At 39.3% G+C, this 26067-nt stretch overlaps 1 protein-coding gene across 8 annotated transcripts in view; it reads right to left on the reverse strand.

The window, feature by feature from the left end:
• The window catches only part of RALGAPA1 (Ral GTPase activating protein catalytic subunit alpha 1), a 139220-nt gene extending 113380 nt beyond the window's left edge, over positions 1-25840 (reverse strand). For 2 of the 8 annotated variants that reach the window (XM_072866138.1, XM_072866136.1), the window contains exons 1-8: positions 25276-25663; positions 12668-12778; positions 12082-12131; positions 10504-10561; positions 9815-9858; positions 8668-8845; positions 6823-6938; positions 3848-3986 (exon numbers count right to left, since the gene is read on the reverse strand). In XM_072866138.1, the coding sequence (XP_072722239.1) occupies positions 3848-3986; positions 6823-6938; positions 8668-8845; positions 9815-9858; positions 10504-10561; positions 12082-12131; positions 12668-12778; positions 25276-25381 (802 nt within the window). In that variant the 5' untranslated portion in view covers positions 25382-25663. Of the gene's footprint in view, positions 1-3847; positions 3987-6822; positions 6939-8667; positions 8846-9814; positions 9859-10503; positions 10562-12081; positions 12132-12667; positions 12779-25275 lie in introns of all 8 variants that reach the window. The other 6 variants (XM_072866134.1, XM_072866132.1, XM_072866137.1 and 3 more) reach the window with 5 other exon arrangements.
• Positions 25841-26067: the final 227 nt, after the last annotated feature.

Here is a 26067-nt window from a genome sequence, read left to right on the forward strand (position 1 = left end):
TCAACAGTGCAAAATGTAATTTCTGGGTTTCACAACCCAAGACAGGGTGTAGAACAGTTCTGCAATAGCAGTCATCAACCTGAAGCAGCTATGAAACTTTCAGGTGTCCCAACTCTGTTCCTGGTTCTAGAAGGGCAAGTATGAGATCTGCTCTGACACAAAAAGTAGATGAAAATTTGTCTGAGGACTGATTATGACATGTGCTGTCAGAAGACACCCTGCTGCTGGTGTTTCAGTATCATGATTTTCGTCTGGTGACAGCACACAAACCCCACCCCCCAAAAAAAACCCCAAGAAAAAACAAAAAGGAGGAGGCATAGAAAATGATGGTCCTATCCAGATACGGACAGGGATAGCTTGGACAGAGATGCTATTTCAGCACTGCCTCAACATTTCTATAGCTAGCAGTACATAAGTAAGAGATACGTTCCATGGTTTTATAGGCCAGAAGGCAGTTCAAAGATACTAATGGTGGGAGTCAAAGATGATGCAAAGTAGTCATGCTGAAGAATATAAAGTTGTTGCCTGACTATATCTTCCTAATGCAAGGTCAAGAGTTGTTTTAAGGGATCCAGTATAACTTCTGCCAGGTTATGGTATCACAATCCAGAAGGAACAAATCTAGATAGCAGCAAAGAAATAATCAGCTACCATCTAGGCAATTAACTTATGACAGCCATATATACTTTTAGGCATTTTAAGTTAATACAGCCTACCTGCCGGACTGCTATAAAGGTTTCCTTGTTAACGTTACAAATACACAACACAACATCCAGCACCAGCATTGAGGATATCCAAGCTGGTATATCTCAGTGTCAGCTCAACACCCACATACAAAAGTAGTGATAAACTCATCACGATGCTGCTAAACTGAGGAATGTTTCCAGAACAGACTTTAAAGTTACATTGACTATTTTTAATGGAAGCATTATTTTTAGAGGAAAAAACTACATGACTCTTGCATACCATCCACCTAAGTAAGTAATAAATGCACAGAATACTTTTTAAAAAGCTTAAAAAGAGTTTATTTACTACAAATAAAAAACAGTACATTGTTTTCATTCTGTGGAAAGCAGCAGGTTAGTAAGAAAATTAAAAATCAACATATCTTAAACAGAAGCACATATAATAGCACATCAGTGAAAAAGGAAGCAAATGCCTGGTAGCACGGTATTTAAAGATGCAAAAATCAGTTCTCTCTAGTATCTATTAGCATTTAGCAATACTGGCATACTGGCAGTATTTTCAAAGGGACAAGACATCCATTAGACATGCAGTAAACATGTCTTTGCAGCACATTGTCTCCCCCTGTAGTTTCATGATATCCTCTCAAAACGTCCTCTCTCTCTATTCCCTCTCAACTGTATTATGTGCTGCAGCTGCTTCTCAAATGTTTCCTCCTTCAGTCATTTCTTGCATTTTCACATTTGTGTCCATCTTGGAAGTAGGTATCAAGGCTCCAGATGAGGACACTGACGTAAAACCAAAGCAAAACAGAAGCTTATTAGATTGACTCAAATAGCACAAGAGGGAATATTCCCTTCCCCCAACTTTCCATTTTTCCTTTCTGTTTTGGGCTTTTCCCACCCCCCGCCCTTCCGCCTCTGGGAACTTGATGTGAGCTGGTGCCAAAAACAGCAGGAAGCTGTAGGTGGTGGAAGACATACACAGGGCAGAAAATGAAAAGGCTAGCAAAACCACAGTTATAATGGTGGACACTTGTAGTTTTGACCACGCTTACTTTTTAAGGAAATAAAGGGTTCAGAAGGAATGAAAAGCTGCAGAGAGCTGTAGGACAGCCCACTTTATTGTTTCCCTGTAAATGAAGGAGCCCAGCTAAATGGCTTGAAAATGGCACAGAAAGGCACATTACTATGATGGAAGAAACAATGCCCCTGGAACCTTACTGCCATACCTGTAATTCTTACTAAACAGTTTCTAAAGACTATCTTAAAGAATCTAAACAGATGTTAAAAGACATTCAAAACAAAACAATCTCATGGGCTCTTCTAAGCCTGTATTGCTCTTCCAAGCCTGTAATACTCAAGCTAGAATTTGGAGGAGGCACAATACTAGCTTCTTGTAACTGGAATGCTCCATGATTGTTACTGTAACCAATATACTTATCTGAAAATCTGCCTTAACAGAAATAAAGAAGAAAAAAAAATCTCAATCCAATATACTATCTCCAGTAAAGTCCTGTATCAATGCTTGCTTACTAAAACTACTGTTTTGATTTGTACCTCTTGACTTCTCCTAAACTAAACATTACACCAGTAGCATAAGAACTGTTTTTAGTTGCAGGCTCAGTGATCAAGTTTGCCCTGTTTTCTGCCTAAATGCTGTCAATTTTGTTCAGAACAGGCACAGGATTGTTTTCAAATAGGGTGGGAAGATGCATGCCAGAGAAGAAGTTCTTAGAGGAGAAAAGACTATTCTACTTACCAGTGTTTCTGTTGCTTTTATTACTGTATTCTTCCCAAAATCCTCATCATTGTTGCTGACTTTGCACAGTTTAAGGCACTGACAGTAGTTTTGGATATCTGTGCCCGTTTCTTCTTCTTGTTCCCCACTGTCCCCTTCTTTACTAAGGCCTTGGAAGTTTCTTGTTCACCGTTCACAGAAAAAGAGAGGACTACAGTAAGACTTCTGTGGAAGACTCAATCAAGATCTTCATAGAAAGAGAAAATATTGTAGCCACATTTCTTGTTCAAGGACGTCAAGCAGCAGTAGGTTTGCTTTCTCAGCATTGCTTACCATCCCTCTTGTAGCTATTTTATCACTGAATCTCTTCAGTATCTTCACACAACTCTTGTTCTATGGTTGCTTATGGCTGGATTTATACTGTTTCTTCTCCCCTAGACGAGAAGGTCCACTGTTTGTCTTTCCCAGGAGAACAAGGTTTTGAAACATCCATCTTTGAAGAAAGCCACAATCCAAATACATGTACATGGACTGGCAGAAACTAAGACCTTTTGAACAAATTTCCCTGACAGCTTGATTTTAGAATATGAAATTGTGTCTGGAGATCACTATGAATCCTTGTGAGATGCTGCATCAACAGGTGAGAGGAGCAGTGAGGTGTCCATATTATTCAGGTAATGAAATGGCAGCTTAAAGCCTGTGTACATGGTATTGCTTTGCAAACAAGAGTCTCAAACTCTGTTGGCTTACAACCAACATGTGCATGGGTGCATGCGAACCTGAACTAGCAAAATCAAGATTTGCAAACAACGTCCTAGTTTAGAATGGGCTAAAAACCTCTGAGCAAAACTCTAGTTAGGTTTGCTTAGCAAACACCTAAAATTCCGCTCTCTATACAGAAAGATATATTCCGGCACCATCAGCTTTAAAGATTGTGTTAAACCCTAGCTTCCTCTTCCTACTGCAAGCTCTTGACAAAATACAGTTGACACAAAAACATAACTAACTTTGCCCTATCTGAACTATGGGCAAGCACTGTATGATCCAAACACTATGATTCTGTACAGATAAAGCCAACATCCCCCAAAGAACAGCACACTAACACCTTTTATCTCAGCAGCAGTCGTTTCTCTTCAGAGCACAACTTAAATCAACAACAGAGGTCACATTAAAGAACTGTTTTACAAGAACATTTAGTTTACCTGAATCAGGTTAATATAGCAAGATTGACTCTAATGAAAGGGTCAGGAGCCTCCACGAACAGAGAATTGAAAACCATGAACAGGAACCATAACATGCTCTTTCATAAGAAATACTTTTGGAGAACGTTCTTTATGGGCAACATGACTCAAGCAAAAAAATGCTTTGCTATACTCTCTATTAGAGAAAATGTAATGATTTTACCAGTTGTGTTAACACTTACCAAGTATAGGGTTATACAAGCTGGTCTCCTTACAGATGTTTGGGAAAATAGAAGGTAAGTAGTATTTCTTAAAATTTGAGAATAAAAATGAGAATCCCTTTTCCTGGTTTTCCTTGTTCTTCCATTCTAAACTCTTAACCTTAAAAAAAGAAGTTGGATAAAGTAAACATCTAGAAGTAGAAGAGAAAGATGACTGAGGAAATGGCTTCTTTGTAAGTTACTTCTCTGGAACAAAATCATATGCATTTTAACAAACACTTTTAGAAACATGGAACAGAAACTAGCTAGGAAATGTCAATGAAACAAAGACTGTTCTCTTCCAAAATGTTGCTTCAAAATGAACTTGAACACATCAAATACTGAAACCAATAGAAATACATCTGCTTTTATGGTCATATTGCCAAGTCAGGCAGTAAACCCAAACTGATTATTTTTAATAAAACTTTTTATATTTCAAAATGTTTTATAAGAAAAGGACAATTACCCATGCTACCCTGAACATTTGTTTGACAATTTCTTTTAACACATTTTGACTAACAAGTGTCCATATACTCATTATATTAGGCACTCGGATTCATTTGTGTGGTTGGCAATATGAAACAAACAAATCTGTCAACCACAAGCAGCAGAAGATACAACTTCAAAGTTGAATTACACAAATCTACTTTCATGGATCATGAGTGCTAAGCTTTCCCCATTACAAAATGTCTTCCTACTGAAAAGCATGGTAAGTTCTCCTTAATAATAAACCCAACATGCAGTTTCCATCTTTGTCCTGGAGAATCCACCTGTCTGCAGAGCTGACAGTGGGTAGTATCTGCCAAGTCTACCATAAATAAAATAAAGGAAGCTTTGCTCCCTGCCTCCCCCCTGCCCCCCCTTCCCCCCCACTTTTTTCCCCTCCTCTATTCCTTACTCGAGAAATTCACAGTTCTATTATGATCTCTTTTCTGGGCAATGGGCCTTTAGAATGGAATACACATACATACATATATATAGATCCCCAATATAATTCAATAGAATGGGTGACTAATATGTAGAAATTAATGATACGAAGTCCTTTAGCAGAACTTAATACCAAAGAAGTAACTATTCAGCTTGAAATCATCAGTGCCTCTAAACAGACTTCAGCAAAAGACTTCAGCATTCACATAGTGAACATGTTCTATGACACCTGTCTCAATGACTTATTTAAATATAATACTACCAATTAATTACAGAGAGGGCAGTTGTCTTCAAGCACGTAAGGGGTACTTTTATTCAAAGTGAACAATCATCATTAAGCCTACCCTACAAATCAGAAGTATGATGACCTCTATTCAAACTGGGAGATGCTGGAAGCAACAAAATGAGGTTGCAAATTATTCCAGCACTGCAAGTTCATAGAGTAAGATAGATAAAGAGAAGCCACAAAATGTTTCAGTTTAACATTGGCCATATTTGTGCACTGTCCATCCTCTCTAGCACAACCTGCAAAAATATGAAGAAAAACTTACGGATAGATACCCAACTGGGTTCTGCTGGACAAGTCTGATCCAGAAGGCAGTACCCTGAAACACCTACAGCAGTGGTGGGCATATGACAGCAGAGCAGGCTCAGAAGCAGCATGTGCTAACTGTCCAGCAAATTAATTACATAAAATATAATAGCTAGGCCACAGTTTTTGATAGGAGCTCTTGCCATGCCCTGTCCTAAGGATTTGAAATACTAGCTGAGATCATGGAAGTGTCAAAGTACAAAGGGAAGGACATAGTGTGCGCCTGAGTTGCACACCATGGACTAGATACTCATCCAAGTGTTCATTTTCTGTGCACAGTTAAGCTCCATAATCTGCCTTTTAGGTGGCTTGGGATCTGCAAGATCTTATTACCTGGTGTTCACATAGCAATGCCACTAAGTGAGTGTAATCTCAGCAGTGCACTTTCAAGCAGAACCTAACTTACAAACTTTCAGATCTGAAGTAATCTGATTATGTACTGTTTCCCATTGCTTCTCTTTTGAAGAGGTTCACTTGCTCAGCTGTAGCAGTAATCCCAAATTTTCTGTGTAGTGTACTGTATTATGCCTGAGCTTACAAAGTCTCCTAAAACTAAAGTCTCAGAAAGTACAGTTAAGATACCAACAGAAGTCATGGCACCATCCCTGCAAGATCTGGATAGTAAATATCTTGTTGATCAGAAAAAGAAAAAAGAAAAACAACCAAACAAACAAAAAAAATCCCTCAAGCTCTTGCTAGAAAGCCATAATGTCTGTGTCACGGTCTAAACACCCTGGAGCATTTCTACTAACCAGGACCTTCCAGTAGCTCAGAGTGTTTCCATTAAAAAATGGAGAGGCTGTATGGTTAAGCTACTGTAAGAGCAGAAATTCCAGAAAGAGAGCTGGAAGAAAAATATGACCCTAAGCACAGACACTGGCAGTCCCAATCTTACAAACCATTGAGTCTGACATCCCTATTTCTGTTTGGTTTGTCAGCTAGCCCAAGCATAAACCTAGGAAAAAGGCCAGCAAAAGTTTGGGACTCATTAAAAGCCCATATCACAAAAATCCAATGCTTTCAGTTAGAACTTTCTGCTTAGTTTGAAAAGCAAAGTCCCTGACCACCACAAAATCGAGATAAGAGTGAACCCAGTTGATGCTTCCACTGGTTGAAGGTGGGGAGGGGGAGGTGAAAATGGGAAGGGAGCTGGAATCAGCATTGCTGCAAGTGACTGAAAAGTCCTGGTTTTTCTCCATGCTGCTATCTGATGGAAGACCCTGTGATAACAGACCTATGAATCTTCACACAGAAGACAAGTGAAGATTTTCTAGGAGAATTTGCTTTTTACGAAGGACACTTGAGGGAGGGGCGAGGGCAAGGAATGTTTAAAACATTTTTATATACATTTGCAGTGCTACTAGTAGATGTCTTCTTGTAATGGACAAACAGGTGTTAGTTGTTTCATATTCATTTGCTTGAAAACTATAGAACATACCTGAATTACTATGTATTTCAAAAGTGCTTCTAAGAAATAGCTTGTCAAATCTTCTTGTCCTTTATCTCCCGATTGTGGAGGAACAAGTGGAGTGATTTCCTCTATAGTCACTTGAGCTATTTAAAAAAAAAAAAAAAAAGAGTGTACATTTAACATTTAGACCATTCCTTCTCATGTATAAATATCTACCATGTTATGAAAGTAGAAATGTACTGGGGTAAGCAGAGACAGTTACAGGCAAAACAGTCTACCCATAGATTAATGAAAATTAGGAAATTTTAGCTAATAGATCACCATAGAACTAATTTCTTACATATATAAAAACACAGCAGATAATAACTAAGTTCTCCCTATGCACCTTGGGAATTTACCTGCCAAGAGCCAATTTTTCCAAAAGGCGCAATCCATTTCTTTTGGAATTTATACAAAAAAATAGGGTAAAATTTGCATTGCACAAATGCCAAATTTATATGCATCTCTCACGATTTTCTTCAATTAGCAGTTGATCAGTTACATTTGTGTTAAGTTTTACTAGCTCTACCCTTCCTTTGCCTCTACAGTGAAGCTAATTCAGAGTTTTTCTCTTGTTCCTATAAGTTAGATGTTCACATTTCACTCTTTGTGCTCTGCATTTCTATGCTGCCTACATCCCCTTTAGATTTGTTCCTCCTTTCCCGCCGTAGAGATATAATACAAGGTAACTCCAAAACAGGGCTTAAAGTATGTAAAAACTTTTATCTGCAGAGCTATCCTGCCACGAAATATCGTCTGCTAAGTTTCAGTAAATTTAATTACCAGTCAAGGAGACACTACTTGCTTCTACAAGCAATACTTGTGGCAGCTCTGAAACATGGGGTGGAGGTAGGGAAAAAAGGCAACAGCACTTAATGTTCAGAGGAAAAAGTGGTTAGCTTCTTATTCACATTTATGTGAATGCACAGTTTGCACTTTTGACCCCATCCAATTACAATTCATTAATAAATGAGCTTAAAATCCTACTAACAGGAATAAATTGAGCTAGGAGGCAAGAAGCTCCCCAAAGTAACCAGTATCTAATACTTACTGCTAGAGTGAACAAAGGAAAAACTGTCATAAGAATCATCTTAAGGGGAAAATCATCCTCAGTTTATTGATTAGCGTCAAGATAATGATCTTCACATTAAAAAAAAAAAAGAATCTAGAAAGTATAAAAAGCTTATCTCGGAATGCTCAAGCCTTTCCACCGATGCAGACCTTTCTGACCTCAGGTTTTGCAATTTACAAGGTCAAATTTTTTTAGAAGATTCCGAGCCACAAGAATACCACAGCTTTAATTGCCTGGTCATACACAGACACAGCAGGAAGATCAACCATTTGGCTTTACGCATTGCCCTAACAAGCACTCATTCTCTTGAAGGCCATGCCAGAAACTGCTTTGCGTAGCTTGCTTCCTAGAGTATGGCCAAAGCCAGTGCAAATGTTCAACACAAGCACAATCCGTCTGTGCAAGTTTGCAGTAGATGCAGCATCTGCTTTTAATTCTTAAGAAGAATTACATAAAATTGTTCAGTTTCTTTCCACCTGCTATGTGTTAAGCTACTATAGCCATATTTAAAAAAAAAAAAAAACCAAAACAACCAAAACCCAACAGAAAAACCCCACAAAACAAAAAGCAGCCCACTGCAAAAAACAACAAAAAAGGACAAAGTCAGTATTGGAAGAACACCTGATAAACTGCCAAGAAACTCATTAACAGCTCCATAATATCCCTGGGTACATACGTATGTTAGTTCTTTGTTACTTCAACTTGCCTTTTCCATGCTGAGAATTATGTAGAGAATTGAGTAATACTACCAAATTACTTACTTTCTTGAACATTAAGTGGAGGGTTGATGAGATTATCTAGTGTTCGGGGGCCATATTCAGACTGTGGTGATGAAAATCCAGGAATCAAGCAAGAAAACATCCATAATTGTTCTTTACTACAGTTATTTTGAAGTGCTTGCAGCCACAAAAGAAAGAGACGCACACCCTCTCGCCGTATCTTAAAGGAAAAAAATGGACCAAGTTAACTTGTCCCAGAACATAAAAAAGCATTTCCATTTGTCCTGGAGGAAGAAGGAGAAGGGGAGTGGTAGAAAAGATGAGAACAGACAGACAGTATGACCACCAGCAATCAGCAGAGCCAAGCTAGCGCATCTGCTGCTCCTGCTGAAATGCAAGAGCAACACTGGCAGCTTCACTGCTGTTTGCCTCACAGAATCTCTTTCACAGGGTTTTGTCTGAAAGAAGAGGAAGAAAACCAACACGTGTCTAGTCAGTTGACTACAGCACTGCAAGATGATGTAAATTTTTCAGAAAATACGAAGACCGTCATAAAATTTCTAAATGTGTTTGTGAATTATAACAACAGAGTAAGCTTTTTGTAGCAGAAGGACCCGTTCTACCCTCTTCCATTCCTTCTTCAGGAAAGGTGATGGAGTCCTAGAGCAGTCCCCTCTTGGCTCTCACACCAGAGAATTTCAGCACTAGCCAAGCCTGCAGGTGGTTTACAGACGAGTGGCATGATTGTTTGCTGCAGTACCAAAACTACATGTTACACTTGGGTGGCTTTTGTCCCATGGTCAACCGTTATTACACTACCCACCAAGAGGTCTCTTTGGCATAGATAATCTTCCACTTTCAAGACAGCCTGAGCCCCAAAACCACAGCCTGAGCTCCAAAACCAGTTTCCTTGCCCCTAACAATGAATGGTTAGGGCTTAGTTCTGCTTTAATGCAAAAATCCTTCAAACCATTTGCACACATTCTTAACTTGGCTACTCTATATAAACTCATTACTACTGTGAGTAGTTCTACTGAGGAAAGCTGATGATTTGAAGTCATTCTTTCATGACACACAAGTCATGATCTGATTCTCATTCCTGTGCTTTTACCATAAAGATTCACCCTTATGTTCTTATTTGTATTTTTAAGTATTTTAGACAAAAGTAGTATGCAACTTTTTCCAATACCTTTAATGAATTTCCAGTATGAAGAAGCTTCTTTAAAATCAACCCTAAAAAGAAGAAGGAAAAAAACCACGTATTTTTGTTTGTTTGTTTGTTCTTTCTGTATTAAGTAAGATGTCAGAGTTCTCGGTCAGACTTGATAGTAACTTTTAAACAAGTCCTTGGCAATCTCCAGTTTAATCTTGGTGAACTTGATATCCTCAGGCAACTCTCTCAATGCCAGAAGGAAAAAAAAGATCACCTTTCATAGCTTCCTCATAACCCATAACATCTTTCCCCATGGACTTTTTGGGACATGTACATTAAAAGTAAATGATTCTCAAGTCATTAATGTGCATAATATCAGCATTCCCCATTTACAAATACCAACCTCACCTCAATTTTGAAATTTATTACTAAGAGAGAAAAAATTAGGCAAAAAAAAATTACAAAGCAACTTTCTACCTGTCCTTGTTCTTCCTCAGCCACTGTTCTATTTGCAGATTCCCAGATTTAATTCTATCTAGAAGAGCATTCATTACATTGGTGGGGTTGGTTTGTTTCTCTTTTTTTTCCTTCCTCTAGCTTGCAAGCATTTCAAGACCATAATCCCTGTTATGCCACTTAAAGGTTAAGGAAATCAATAGCACAAACTACTAATAGCTACCAATTAAAAATAAGGTTAAAAAAAGAAAGAAAGAAAATCAACTTACCAATACTATGAAATTGCCATCTCTGATGAATCCTTTCTGGAAGGAGTTGCAAAATTTTCTACGAAAAACAGAACCCAAGGATCTATGTTGCAGATATCACTCTCGGAAGACCAAAGAGCGCTTTCACAAAGGCCACAGATCAGAAGCTGAAGGGTTAACTTCGAAAATTTCCACATTGCTTTCCCTGAAATCATTACTTCAAGATAATCCCAGTCCTAAAGCTAAGAAGCCCAAAGGCTCTGGCAGACTATCTGGCAAGTCCTGCATTGGAGATTTCAGGTGTTACTGCAGTTTATCTGGCTCCACTGCCTCTCTGCTGGATATTGCTGCTTATAGCATAGGGAGTAGAATGGGATGAGTATCTGTCTCAGTTGCTCTGGTTCACAACAGGTTGTATTAGGTTATTCCACCTTTATAGTGGCTTAAGCTAGGAGGCTCAGCTGTCAGCTTGCCACTGTGGCACGAGCAAACATTTGCTTCAGCCTTCTCAACAGAGGGGTAATGAGCTATGGCAAAACAATGAAGAAAAGACCTGAGGCAATAATGGTCTAACACCCCTCCAGATAGATTGGAGGAAAATCATCTTCAGATGGTAAGAAACAGAGCACAGTTAGTGACAGAGGCAGTTAAAAATCTATTATGTAGCACTTCCAACATTTATGCTAGAGACATTAGCAACTTGTAAGTAACCTGATTTCCCAAATGAATTTCCGGCCATGGCCCTCCAGCAGCCTGTGCAACTGTTTCCAAAGCACAGGTCACCTAATATCCCTTTATGTAGGAACTAGTGAACAAATGAACTAGCTCTCTTCAGACTCACTCTCCTTTTAACAGCTAACCCTACAGTTCTAAGCACCAACGTACCTTACTAAAAAAAAAAACTTACCAAAAAAAAAAATCTTGAATTTGTATTCAACCATGTAATAAGCATTCATCAGCTTTCAATTCTACATATTTTTAAAAACCACAATCCTTGTTCTATAATTAGAAGCCTCCATCAGAAAGGAAAGGCAAAAACTTGACATTCTAAGCTATTTCTAAACTATAGTCTCTGCTCAGAAATGTTCTGATTTCATTAAATTAGTTTCTAATTCATCTTAATTAAGTCAAGATATGCTTCTGGTAAGGATGCTGTGAAATGCTGTTTTCAAATAATAAATCTTTTTAAAAATAAAAGGGATCTATAAAAACTAATTCTGCAGTAGTAATCTATTATGAGAAAAATCAGAGATAACACACAATCAAAAGGTCAAAAATATCATGACTAATCAAAGATCATATTTATAAGAATTACAAAGTGTATAATACACTGGGGGGGACACACCACCACCACAAAGTAATGAACTATCTGCAGAAAACATCTTTTTTCAGTTAAGACATCTTCCTGCAAAACTGCAAGTCAAATTCGTTTTCTTCTCACACAAAGCACATATATTCAACTCTAAGCAAAAAGAAAAAAGGTATGCAGTTAAATGTAAAGCGTATTTCCAGGCAACTGTAGAATAGCTGTACTGTTATTATTCAACAGGACTTAATTCAAAGCAAAAAACTCATACAGGAATATTCAAGTTATCTTACCTCAAAAATAAAAAGAATAGAATCTAATTCTTCTCTCTGAGACTTGTGACCTAGATGCAATTAAAAATAAATAGAAGATTACATTTTATTTTGATAATGAAAGTGTAAAAACACTGACAAAGATCCTTAGATATGTAAAACAAAAACATGCATTTCTACAACCATAATTTCGCATTCCTTCTGCAAATAAAAAAGTGTATTTCACAGTTATGGTTTATAACAGTTACAGTTTGTATAACTTTCTATTATGGCATCAACAGCTGGTAGAGATTAAGTTACACAATATCTTGTTAAACAAAACTTAGAGTCATTCCGCAGAACACAAAAAGTATAACACCTTAAGAATCCTCGCTTTGCAAAAAGGCAAAACCAGTCATCAGAGAATAAACTCTCCTTGCTCAGCTCTACTGCATGCACCTCTAATTGCTCTGCCTTTATTTGTAAAGTTAGTGCTTACACATATTTCTGCACAGCTAATGTTGCCATTTGTGATCACAGACACACGGCTTTATTTATAACAGCCTGCTTTATTTTATAACAAAAACACAAGCACCAAGACAAAAAGTGTTCTATTTGAAATACTTACCTTTTTGTTTAAGACCTACTTCAATAGTCACAAAGTTTTCAAAGAACACATAATATATATGTGAGAAATGTAGGTCAAAAAACTGTTTGAGATCAATTGATTCTGCATTCTCTGAAAAATAGAACAGAACATTGTTTTTATTTCTTTCAAATATTCAGAGTCAACCACTGCATACCATTATCCAGTAGTAAGAACTGAAGACATTTAAAAGAAAAATTATTATTGGTAAAGAAGTTCTTGAAGTTTTCATTCTTTTAAACTGAAGCTAATGAAATTAAATACAGCATACCATAAGTGCATAGTGAATTTTAAAACAGGAAGCAGTGTCTTCTTGCATGCTCATTGTTTGCATGACAGTAATGCCTGCAAACCCCAGTCATGAACCAGAATTCCACCGGGACTAGCACGGTACAGATGAATGTTGTTTTAATTGTTAATTTAATAGAAATAAAGCTAATGATGCTGCCCAAACTCTACAACAGAAAGACCTTCCCTGTCCCCAACTGTAATTACTAGACACAACCAAGCTTTCTTAAGAAAGTGGGAGAAGGATGATAAGTGAGGACCACCTCTGCTCTGTAGAGAAACAGGCTGGGAGGAAGCAAACGGCAGCACTGGATTCCCACTGCTGCCTCCTTAGCTCCAACACACACTTTCCTTTCCAGTCCCCCGTACTCCTTTGACTGTGTGGTCTCAGGAGATCAGAAGCTGGGACCTCGGGGATACCCTGAGGTGGAAACATCATTGCGAGTGTAGAGGGATGTGCCCCAGGAAGGCTTCCAGACTGTCTTCCCACAACCCCCTAGATGGTTTTGTGCAAATCCTCAGTTAAAGAAATACATGATGATTTATCTAGATTAATTTCAAATTGATCATTTTAATCAATTACTTCAGGCCTGAGTATGCCCTGAACCAAACGACACTCCCTGTCCTGTTATTTAACTACATAAGACTAGAGAAACTAGGTGGACAGAACAATAGTATGGAAGCACAGAGGAACAGGGAGACAGTATTTTAAAAGGCAAGACTCTCCCCTTTCAGAGCACTGATGAGAAACAAAACAAAACCAAAAAACCAAACACCACACAAAAAACCCAAAACATGAAGAAAGGTGAGGAAAACGAAACCTTTATACACTGAGGCATCATCTTTCACTGTAGATATATCTTTTATAAGTTCGCTTTTAATTCTTTATTGGATCATAATTTTTTAACCCTTTTTAGAATGACATCAATCTTTATCATCTCACATGACTGGATATATAACTCGTAGAGTATAGTGCACAGAAACAATCAATTGAAAGGATGGCCAAAAGCATGGCTTATTTTCAATTCTAGGTTATTATGTAGCTCTGGAGGACTGTCAACTCAATGTTATCACAAATCTTGCTACAAAAGTTTGCAATACGTGTTCAATTTTTGCAGTATCACAGCATTCTGCCAACGTCTTGCATAATCAGTGTAGTGGAGCCAGAGTGCTCTTGGAGAAGACAGTGCTATATTAACAGCTAAGATAACTCTTAAAGCAAGGCAGCTTAGCAATAAACTTAGGGGTGCAGAGTGGCAAGTGTGTGCCTGACCTTCTACAGGATTACCAAACCTCCAGTTTTGCAGAAACTGCTACACCACTTACAGATCAGCAGCTGAACTGCTAGAGTTAACTGAAATATTAAAGTAAGGACAACAAAAAACAATTCCACTTTAAACAAACTAGACCATGATTTTCAGGAGGTCAGGGTAAGTATGCAAGAAACAGAGCTATGACTAGAGCATAGGCACAACCATTATATCCACTTCCACTCATGGGGCAGAACCCTAAGCGAGTTCTAGGCTATGGACAAGAAAATATAGCAAATCGAAAGGTTTTAAGACAGAAGCATTAAAGGGAAGAAGAAAGCAATGATTGAGACTTTCAGGAGAAAGCAGGGTGGCAGAACATAATCTTTAAGCCCATACACTTAACTGCTGTATGGGAATTACACGTAGAAAGCAAGGGAACGGTTCACTTGATGTGAAGGAGTGGAAAACACTAGTTCCAAATACTAAAGAGTTCGGAAGGAGTTAAACAGGGTTTCTGCCAGTCAACACACAGGAATGCTGCATTTTTGCAGGCGCATTGAATGTTTCATTTCCTGAAATAGGCCCTCATTCTTTCCCCAGACGTGGGTCAACTCTGAAGCAGACAAATAAAAAAACCAAGCCAAACTTGTTCTTTAAAGACTCAATCTTAACACAACAGTTTGTAATTTTTGGAGATACTATTCCTAGATTCTTCACAAGGCAAACTAAAGACTTGCCCATATAACCAGCTGAACAGTATTCTCATTTTACCACATAATTACTGTGTGACGCTTGCATACATACAACTGGCACTGTGGTAAGGTGTTCTGCCTTTCCAGAGTTCGGGGGGGGGGGGGGGGGTGTGAATTTCAGAGGATGGTCTTTTATTTATTTATTTAGTATTTATTTATTTGAGAACAATGTGGTGCCAATCACCTCAGAAAAGACTCAGAGGAGCATTGGTAGACCCGTATGATTAACACGCAATTAACACTAAAAGCATACCTTCAGAATACAGCTATAGCTTGGAATAGGATGAAAGTAAAAAATTCCTTGACTTTGCAACTTTTCTAGCAAATGCATTTCACCCTGATTTCTTCCTAAGATCTCACTTGATAGCATAATCAAAAGCAAATTTTTGGAATTCAAACCAAAGAGTTAACAACAACTGAATTCTTGCAATAAATTCTATCACTTCAGATGGAAGAAAATAAAAATATAACATTTTATTTAATGGGAATTTTGTGCTGGCATTACCTGAAAATAATACTTTTTTAAAAACCCCACAAACTATTTCTGTTAATGCTGAAAAACAGCTTTCCTTCTAAGGGAGGGAAAACACACTTGTGCATCTGGTAGGTTTGCCACCTAGAGGAAAAGAAAGCATCTGCTCACCATCGAAGGATACCTACAGTGATTCAGTAAGCTGCTGGTCCAGAAAGTTGGAACCTTGCCTTGGTCAAGAAGTTTGGAACTCATTATGCATAGCCTGACCAAGAATTATGGCAAGAAGGAGGAGGGGAGAAAAAAGCAGATGCAGCAGGGGGATAATAATGTAGACCTTAGAGTTTGATCTGGAAATCATCTCGTCTGGCCACCTGCACACATCATTCCATTTCACAGCTACCTCTATACTGAACACAATCCACATGACTAAATACATGCATGGAGAGACTACTGCTCTCCTTGATTACTTTAACATTAAAACTTCCAGCTATATGCTGCTGTTACAGCTTCCTTCATTAATTAAGGATCTGATAACTTTTTTTCTAATGAAAATGTCTCCAAAACATTCAGTTGACCTTTATCCTTGTGATCAACTAAAGATACAGCTCTTCAATTCTCTCATCTTAAACCATTTTCTCCAACACTAGGTCATTATCTCTGCTCTATGCTCTCCCAAAGTACTGTGAAAGCTGCATACAAAGGTAAAACATCATTTCCTCTACAAGGAGCATATATGTATGTCCTTTTCACATAGCCTTGAACTGAGAAGTTGCAGGAAGTTGCTTGTCTGCTTTGGCTACTTCATCTTTTCTGCCTTTTTAAAAACAGAGACATAGCCTTGTTTTTACATGAAGTGGGATTACACAGAAACAGACTCTCCTCCCTAATTTATAGTTCATTTATTTATTTATAAACAAAAGAACTTTGTATTCTCCTACCACAGGTTCATGCAACTAATGTATTCCTTGTGTTCTTGGTACTTACGCCCAGACTGGGAGGAGGGAAGGACTCAGAAATAGATCTGGCACCATATAAAATAGTTAGAAAAGTTTCTCAGAATGGGAGAGGGAAAAATGGGACATTACTGTATTCCAACAATGTAAAAACTAAAGCTTCTACTGTACAAAGCATAGTTCCAGTACACTAAAATTCAGATTTCCAGCATCATTTATGGAAGCTGTTCATCAAGAAAATGCAGTTCTCTTCATGCTTCACAAGAGCAAGAAACATGCATCTTTGATTGCTGATTTTTCCTTAATAATGTTCTGTAACTTAAAAATTGGTACAACTCTGGTCTCTGCATTAAGTTTGTGTGTTCAGTGGTGCTTTTTGGGGTTTTTTTAAGGAGAAAGTTACATTTAAGCACAAAGAGACACCATACAGCTTCTCTGTCATTTTCTTCCTTCCATAAAACCTTTCTAAAAGTAGCTTTAGTTTTTTCTAGGTTCAGCATTAAGAATGTAAGCCACCTTGTTTGGTTTAAGTTTTAGAAGTTGTATTCAGCTTACGGATTTCTGTTCTATTTTGATGCTGAAACACAGAACTGAACTAAAAATGTAAGACTGGTTATCTAAGCTATTTGTATGATCCTCATTACAAGAATATTCAAGTACCAGATCAACTGGAATTCGTATTTCCATTAAACCCAGTGAAATTTGGAAGTTCTAATATTCCCCACCTTATAGACTGGAGCTGTAGCAAAAAAGGACTAAAGAAAAAAACCAACAACAATCAAAACAAAAAACCCTCCACCTCTCCTACCAAATTCTGTGCTTACATGCGACTGTACTTTTAGGAACTTACTCTCCTACATTTTCAAGTGGCCAACTCTTTTCTTAAGAACTTTTTTTCATGTATTTTCATATGGCCAACTCTCTTGAAGGTTAATTGTTCAAAACTTTCTGAAAGATTACATTCTTTTCAATTATCTCAGTAAGCTATTCAAAACTTAAGTGCCCACAGTGATCATTTTAGGAAAGGAAGATTCTAGGCCAAAATTTTCTTGCAGAAATTTTTTTCTGCCACAGAAATCTGCCTGAGAGTAAACGCATTTGCTCCAATGCTTTTATTATGGTTCAATTATCAGCACATCACTTTTTAACCAGGAATTATTTGCATCTACAAAAGTATTTCAATAAATATGTACCCCTTTAATATTACACATTAGAAGTAGGATACTATTTGAATAGCATATCATACTTAGAATTACAATGCAAGAGTACCACCTCAGCTTAAAAAATGACTTTGTCAGATGCAAAACATGAACCAGAAAAAACAACACAGACTTTTACTGTATATTTAAACTTGTAAGGGATGATCACCTGAGCCAGATTCTACAAAGTTTAAAAGTTTACACGTACAACACCTGAAATCCTCTGTAGGAAGAGGACATCAGTGGGCTTTAACTTATATTATACACAATTCACCTCCCTGTTTATTTTGTTTTCTACATACTACCCTATAAATTATTATAAACTAATCTACAACATCTGTTACATATTTATAAATGAGTTGAGTTAGGAAGGGAAACGCATCTATACTATTTAGATGATTGCCTGCTGTATGAAATTAAAATATTATAAAGCAGGTAAACTTGTACTTTCTGCACAGGACAGAACTTTAAAGGTAAACAATCAAACTACTGAAAACTGAAACAAAAATCCCCACACAGATCTTAGATACATATTAACTTGCCTGAAGAGAGAATTAACATTCACCAGTTCACACAAAGCATTGCAGAAATTTACCATAGCATTTAACAGAATTGTCTACATCATTACAGATCAAGTTGTGGTTAATTTTACATTTGATTTTAAGCGTTTCAGAATTTTATAGTATGTTTATACATAAAATTGTTACAGCACACAGTATAATGAAAGTATTATCCTGTCTCATTCCAAGACTTACTGGCTTTTAAGTCACTTTCCCCTCATCCTTACTCAAAAATAAAATACCAGTGACAAGTGCAGCAAACAATGACCTGGAAGACAGCCAGACTTCTAGTTCTATTTCTGTAAAGCGCAGGCCCACTATAGACTCAAGTGTTCAGTATCAGTTGTCATAACAAACTGGTGCCATTAGAAAGCAAGAGGTTTCTAAGCGTCCTCAATTTCAGTTAACATGTAAGCAAAATGGACAATAGAACTTACTCATTCTTAATTCTCCAAGGTGAAAAATTTAACGGCTGCTTTACAGCAAAACAGTACAGAGGTTCAGTTCTATACAGAGAGTCTCTCGAACAGAAAAGCATGTCATTTATAAAGGTTAAGTGGAAAACCTCCGGAACCAACTGGTGATCTGGCATAGTTAACAGACTGTCAAAGTGAAAGAGACCTGATAACAAACCACAACGTTTCAAATAGTGAGCTACAAATGCAAACCTATTAAGAGCTTCACTTTAGCCCTTACTGTTTCAGATCGCTAACAGCTATTGAACAAAAACAATTCAATTTTTTTAAAAAGGTGATTTTGTCAAAGAAAATATTCTTGAGGTTTTTGGTACTGAAAAAGGAACAGACTTCAAGAAATCTTTTAATGGACTTCTATTTTGCATCAGACAAGTCTGAACTCCTGATCACCACCATCTTTTAGATACAAACATACAAGAAAAAAAGAAAAAGTCATGAATGAATAAGCAAGTTAACAGCACCGATGAACATCATCTACATACAAACTGTTACAAATTTAAACACCAGTGCTCTACAGGAATGAGCAGAAGCAGCTGACAGCTCTCCAAGCTAATTCTTTCAGGTTGCTTGCAAACTCCAGAAGAGTTATGCTAGTAAACTTTTAAGAAATGCTTCCATAACAACTCACCCATGTCCCAAAACTTAAGCTTTTATTTAAGCAACTTCAAACACTTCCGCAGTTATGGACTTATTTTCATTCCGAACTGCCACAAGCTAAACCCACACAGGCCTTTCCTTCGCATCCCAGCGGTCAGAGCCGCCCCGTTGTCTAGCCTGGGGCTTTGATCTGACTCCAGCCCTCACCCTTGCAAGCCAAGCAGCACTGGCCACTGCTGCTCTCTGCAAGTCAAGTATAACGTTAGCCAAAATCCTAAAGCAAAGCAATTCTTCCCCCTTTTCTCCCGCCCAGAACAGAATGGGTTCAGGGTTAAGTCAAGACTGACAGAACATCAAGTCTAATTTCTTAAACTGCACTCAACCCACAGCCAAATCCATGAATTACAGCGGTGACATGTCCTCTGCAGTTAGAGTTACCAGGAATGAAAATTAAAAAAGAAAAAAATCTACAACTCTTGCCAAAAATAATACAGCTTTGCACATCCAGAGAAACTTCTGGAACAGTTATCTCCAAAGAAAATTCCAGGCAGCTAGTTTTGCTCTAGGTTCTCTGTCACCTCTCACTTCAATGACCATAAAACATTTTTCATTTATTATAGTATGTAAGTGATATTATAATAAGTGATGTTGATGATGTGCAACACCAATGAATGCCATCCAGCTGAAGCATTAGGGCTGACTGCCAGTGAAATGATTTCTTAAATTAAAATCCCTTTAGACAAATTCAATCTCTGTTTAAGTATACTGTTTAATATTAAACAATATAACAGAATGGATGTCCAATGCAGCCTGTTTCATTCTGTCTGGTATAGCTTGACTTCTCCCTTTCACAGATTGCTTATATGAGATGTCAAGCACTAACCAACCACCAAGAATAACAAAGCAAAATAATAAAAAAACCACTCCACACATCAAATTCTCTGTTCTCTTAGCATCACATTTTACAAGCATTCTCTCCATGGTTCCAGAGATACAAGCAGTGTCTTTTTAAGATATCAGGTATAAATAAAATGCTTTATGAGAAACAATACATTCCTTTTTCCTTTACTCTGGATTAACAGATTACAGGCCTGTAACTCCTACTCTACAAAAAAAATAAAGAATAAGGGGGGGGGGGGAACTAAACAAATTCTCTTAAGCATTCAGCCCTAAAAGTAAATCTTAAACCAAGTACATTCATTTGACTTGCTTGCACATAGTAAGATTACACAGAAATCATTAAATACTTAAGGATTTTAGCTTTTTTTAAAAATACATATATTTACAAATTCTGACTGAAACCACAAATTCAACCGGTAGCACCAACATATTTGACATCAAAACTAGAACAAAACAAGAAGTCAATATTGTTAAGGTATGCGTTATGAAAGGGTCACATATCTAGCTGCCTTAATTATTTACAGAGTTCTCAAAGCACTGTTTTAACAAAAGGACAAATCAAGCACGATTTGATGCTTGAAGGATTATTAGAACAAACTTTTATGAACTACCATTTTAAACCCATAGAATTTTAGTTTGATGTTGAAGTCTGATTAAACAGTGCAACATTGATTATAAGAACAATGCAATATTATTTCCACGTTATTTCCTCTTAATGATCCTAAAAATTGCAATCAGTTGCTAATTCACTGGGAACCGTTAAAAATATATATTTTTCTGGAAAATCACAGGCTTTGTTCTGCAGGCTAATTCCATAAGGTACACCATGTACCTCCACTTCCATCTGCTAGAAAAGTCTCAGTGATCACACCTGCACTAACTGCAGCTGGCAGCCTTCCTTATAGCAGGGCCGCACTTCTGACAAGGCTGAGCCGCTGCCATACAGACCGCAAGGGAATCCCATTAGACGTTCCCACTGATGGCTGATACGCTCTAACCACTGCAGTACTTCACAGTAAACAAAACTGTTACAGCCTTTCCAGTGTATAGAAACAAGACAGAAGAATAGTTGATAAAAAGTCACATACTGACCAAGACAGCATTAGGGAACTGTATGAGACTTAAAGGTACTTCCCAGAACTAAAGAGGGGGGAGGAAGGAGGATGAACACTTCCCTACGGGAAGAAACCAATACACTTCATAAGATTCAAATCTCTTAAAGCAGATAGTTCCAGCTGTTTCAAGAAAAGTACTGCAGCAGGAAAACAACGAAAAGCAGATTACCTTCACTCGCAGACTGGTATGTCCCAGGATACGAGACTTCAATCTCCTTCCAATTTTTCTTAGCGATAATAATATTTATGACTACTTGGAGGTCTCCTAAAGCCTTTAACCTCTATTAAAAAAACCTTATGCCTGTGACATGCATAAATTGGCCACGTATTATATTCACTTTAACAAATCATTTAATCAATCCTGAATTAGTCACCTGAATTTCACTGAATTTTCCTTTGTTCCTGAATTACGAAAAAGGCTCAGTAGAGCCATACTGAAGGAGAGCAGAGAACCAGAGACAGGACACTGGAGTGAAGTGGCAAAGAGCAGTTATCTCAAAAGAGTTTCAGCAAAAAAAATACAAATGTATTTCCCCAGTATGCCTATAACTGACAGCCTAGCACTCAGGAGCTTCCCAAGCCAAAAATCTTTACTGGTAACTTTAAATTTGGTAGGCCTTAATAGACTTTATTTCCTAGTCTTTTCCATATATGTTTATGTATTTTTCACTATCTGCCCCTACAGAAAGGGATTCCAAAGCTTTCAATGTCTTTTCACATTGAAGTTTTACTCTCATCTGAGTCATTCCCATCTCTAAATCCTCTATACACTGAGGATAGCAATAAGACCACTAAAGCTGCAATGATATTTGGTGTAATGGTACACCACTGTTTTACGAAGACACGACATTTTCTATATTCCTTCTGCAGTCAGAATAATTTGCATTTTTTACTAAATTTAAACTGAGTTGTCACCAATGACAAAGATACTTTTTCCTGAAATGATACAACTCACTGCATTCTAAGTTATCTTGTAAAAGGCATTTAAATAATTCCATCTAATGTTCACTACTTTTAATTTGTTAAAAATAAATGTCACTTGCCTTCATGCTATCCATTCACTTAGCTTCATATTAGGTTCTCTGAAATTGTTCTGTCTCTTCTGGTCTTTACTAACAACCACATTATACTATCTTAAATATTTTTAGATGATGCTTGACTTGCACCATTGCCTTGCAGGATCCAACTGTCCATCTTTTACCATAATGAATTTTTTAGATTTCTCCTCTTTGGCTAATAGACAACCAGCAGTCTATAATTCACAAGCACTCTGCCTCTTTTCATGACCATTCCATTATTTCAGCTTACTGGAGAAATGCTGCTTTGGATGCCTTGATAAAATAGAGGGAAAATGAACTAGTACTCCCTTACCTCCCCTCAAGTCTTAACCGTGAATCCAAGGCCATGCTTCAGTTTATTGTTGCTGAACCAAAGACTAAAAAGTACAGCAAAAAAATATTAACTCTGGTCCAATACACCTTGCAGGCCTACTGAAAGGATTTTAAGTTTAAGAACAAGAGAAAATTCTCTTCTTCTCCTGGATGTGGAACAGGAGAGAATTCTCTTCTGGAGAATTCTCTTCTGGATAGTCTTTTAGTCTCCAATATGCAGGGGCTAAGAGCAATAAACAAGACAAATAATTTTTCATTCATAAAGATGCTGAACAGAACTGAACGGAGATTTCCTCCCTTCTCCCCTCGGACAGTCTGTTGGCAATAGCCAGCTTGGCTCCCCTGAGCACATGGAAACATGCCAATTATTATGCTGGGGGAGTTGTCACTGAAGAAAAAAGATAAACAGGAAAATGCAGCACTACGCTGCTCAAGCTGCAGGATGGTGCCTGCATGCAAAGCCACCTCAGGTAGCAGTCTATCTTATGTGGGTACATTATTTTTTTAATCTGGTCCTACAGACTAGTCAAAGAAATAATTGGAGAAGGAAGGGCATAGAGCTTATGCTTTGCAGCATAGAGCTTATGCTTATGCAGTTTAGGGAGCAGAGAAATTTAAGGAATAAGGCAAGGGGGTGATCACAGCAGAAGACAGACTTCAAACAATCTGCTATATACTTCTCTTGCACTACGGTAGGAATACATAGAGAAATATCCTACTCCCCCTGCCCCCCAAAAAAGACCTTGTTTTTGCACCTTGTGCATCTAAGAATATCTGCATAATGATAAAATCGTGTAGATGCATCCAAGACAGACAAGCTGAAGAGTACTGTTACACTTTTCCCTACTTACAGTGTCACACACTCTCCCACATGCATTCTCCCAAATGCAGAGAAAGGATGTGTGGGAGCTGTGCTTCAACAGCTGAGATATACGCATGTGCGGGGGGAAAGGGGAATGGCCATCACATGAAAACATGCCCCAGCAGATTTAGTCTGTCCTACAGCCAGTAAGCAGAAGCCTTAGATTAGATAAGAAAGTCTCCTTGACACAGAGCTCATGGCTTGCATCTTACAGAATGCATCCAAGTATTAACAAAGCTGAAGGAAAATCTTGTAAATAAAAGCCAAGCAACAGAAATATCAAATCTAGAACAGATCAGATCAAAGTCATGCAGACTGTTTTGCAGACTAAAACAAAACTAGAAATATTCAACATACTTTAGCCAGGAAACCTACATTCAGAGAGGTACTTGGTTTCTTTATAATGCTCTTTCCTCTTAAGTTTCAATTGATGAAGTAGCTAGAAATAAATATAAATCAACATAAAGCAAGCCACAACTGGCTTAGTACAGCTGGTTAAGAAGAGTGGTAACATTCTGAGTGAGGCAAGAGGATACATCTGACTACTGAAGTATCTTGGATAGCTAGCTACCCAACTGTTCTCCATTTCAAAAGTCTAAATAATTATTATGTTGCAGAAAAGTCATGCAGCAGCAGATGCTGCCATACGGGAATACTTGTTCCTTCAAACACCAATACAAAAGAAAAAAGGGAGCAATAACCATTTTCCTTTGAAAGGAAAGAATGCAGCTTTGGAGGCCAAAGACAAGGTAGTTAAATACCCCCAGACTGTGGGCACAACCCAAAATAATCCGTTCAGTACTCTGTGCTAAAAACGGAATGCAGTTGCCCTTGACCCAGCCGTGCTCACGTGTTGATAAATTGTCAGAAGCAACACGTGCATTTACAGAGCTGAAGGGCCCAAAAGACTCTCCAGAGCAACTTCTTTTTTTCAAGGACAGCTTGATGACAGTGACTTAGGTTTTTACAAACCCATGCAACTAACAGATATTTTGGAATGGTTAACTCTGGGTGTTTTCCACTGGTTTTTCATTAGGCAATTATTGCATATAATCACAATTTCTAATTCACTGGTCAGGTTAAACAGCTGTTCACATGGAACTGCGGCAGTCCTTAAGTGCTTATGTTCCCTCCTTGACCAATTGGCAAACCAAAAGTGTTTTCAGACTAGCTGCATGAATGCACATCTACAGCTACTCTGGTGAGCACTTACTGTTGTGGCTCTTACCTTGAAAACATACACGACCATAAGTTGTTACTGTAAGCATTTAGATGAAATGGATTAGGGAGTCACAGGCACCATTAGCGCTCACCAGCCACTTTGATTCAAGCGTACTGACTTAGCAGCATTTATGTTGCTCTAGAGCATAATTCACGGGGGAAGCACACCAGCTTCTCGCCTCTATCCACAGTTGCCAAATGTACTCCACCTTCAGACGCGGTGCAAATGTACGTGCCTCGGTACAGCAGCGGGGAGCGAAGCGGCCCCCGCTGCGCCCGCCGGCCCCCGGCACACAGCTGAAGCCTCGCCGCCGCCGGCCCCGCAATGCCGGGCGCGGGGCCCTCCCTCCGGCCGCCGGGCCGAGGCGAGGCTGGGCCGGGTGGGGTCTCTCGCCGGAGCAGAGCCCCGAGCCCGTCTGCCGCCCCGGTGCCCAGCCCGTCCCTCTAAGTTCCCGGTCCTTCCTACGCCGGGACTCGGGGCCGGCGGCCCCGCGGCCCCCGGGCCGTGGCCCCCCGCTGATCCACTCCCTCCCTCCCGGCCGCCTCACCGATGAGGACGCGCAGGTGCTTGAGGCGGGTGAGCGGGTCCTTGCGGGTGTCCAGCACCTTCTGCGTGGATTTCCGCACGTCCCCGTGCGGCTTCTTGGAGAACATCCCGCCGGGCCCGGCCCCGGCGCCGCGCTCCAGAGGCGGACAGCGGCCTCCGGATCTGCCCGCACCGGGGCCCCTACATAGCCAGCGGCGGCAGCGCCGCCTCCTCCTCCTGCCTCTGACTCCGATGCGGCGGGGGTGGAGGGGCGCGGCGCGGAGCCAACTCCCCGCGGGCCCGGGGGGGCCGGGCCTAGACTCCCCCTTCCTCCTTCCCTCGTTCTCCTCCCGCTGCTTCACGACAGCCGTCAGGTGCGACCCCAGGCGTCCCTATAGCAACCGCGCCGTGACGTCACGGCGGCGCTCCCCAGCGCACCTCCGAGGCGCGGCGGACGGACAGACGGCGGGAGCGGGCTCCTCCCTTCCTCCCCGGTGGCTGCCCCCCCGCCCGCTCTCAAGGCGGGGAGAGGCAGCGCCCGGTGGCTGTGACGGGTCTCCTTGCCGGAGGATGTGGAGCAGGCACCGGAGCAGGACGGTTAGGGGCTCGCTGCGGGGTCCTCTGCGCAACTCGGCAACAGCAACTGCTGCAGGAAACCGTACTTCAGCTGTCTATAAGTAAAATAAAAACTTATCCTATTATACAGCTACTTCTGGCTATACAGAGACGCCGAAGTGTAGTGAGCTAAGGGGGGAATCCCGTGGGGAAAATAAAATCCAGGCGGGGACCTTATTCACCCAGGCAGTGACTCCAA

This window comes from Ciconia boyciana, chromosome 6 (assembly GCF_034638445.1).
Source record: "Ciconia boyciana chromosome 6, ASM3463844v1, whole genome shotgun sequence".
Lineage (NCBI taxonomy): Eukaryota > Metazoa > Chordata > Aves > Ciconiiformes > Ciconiidae > Ciconia > Ciconia boyciana.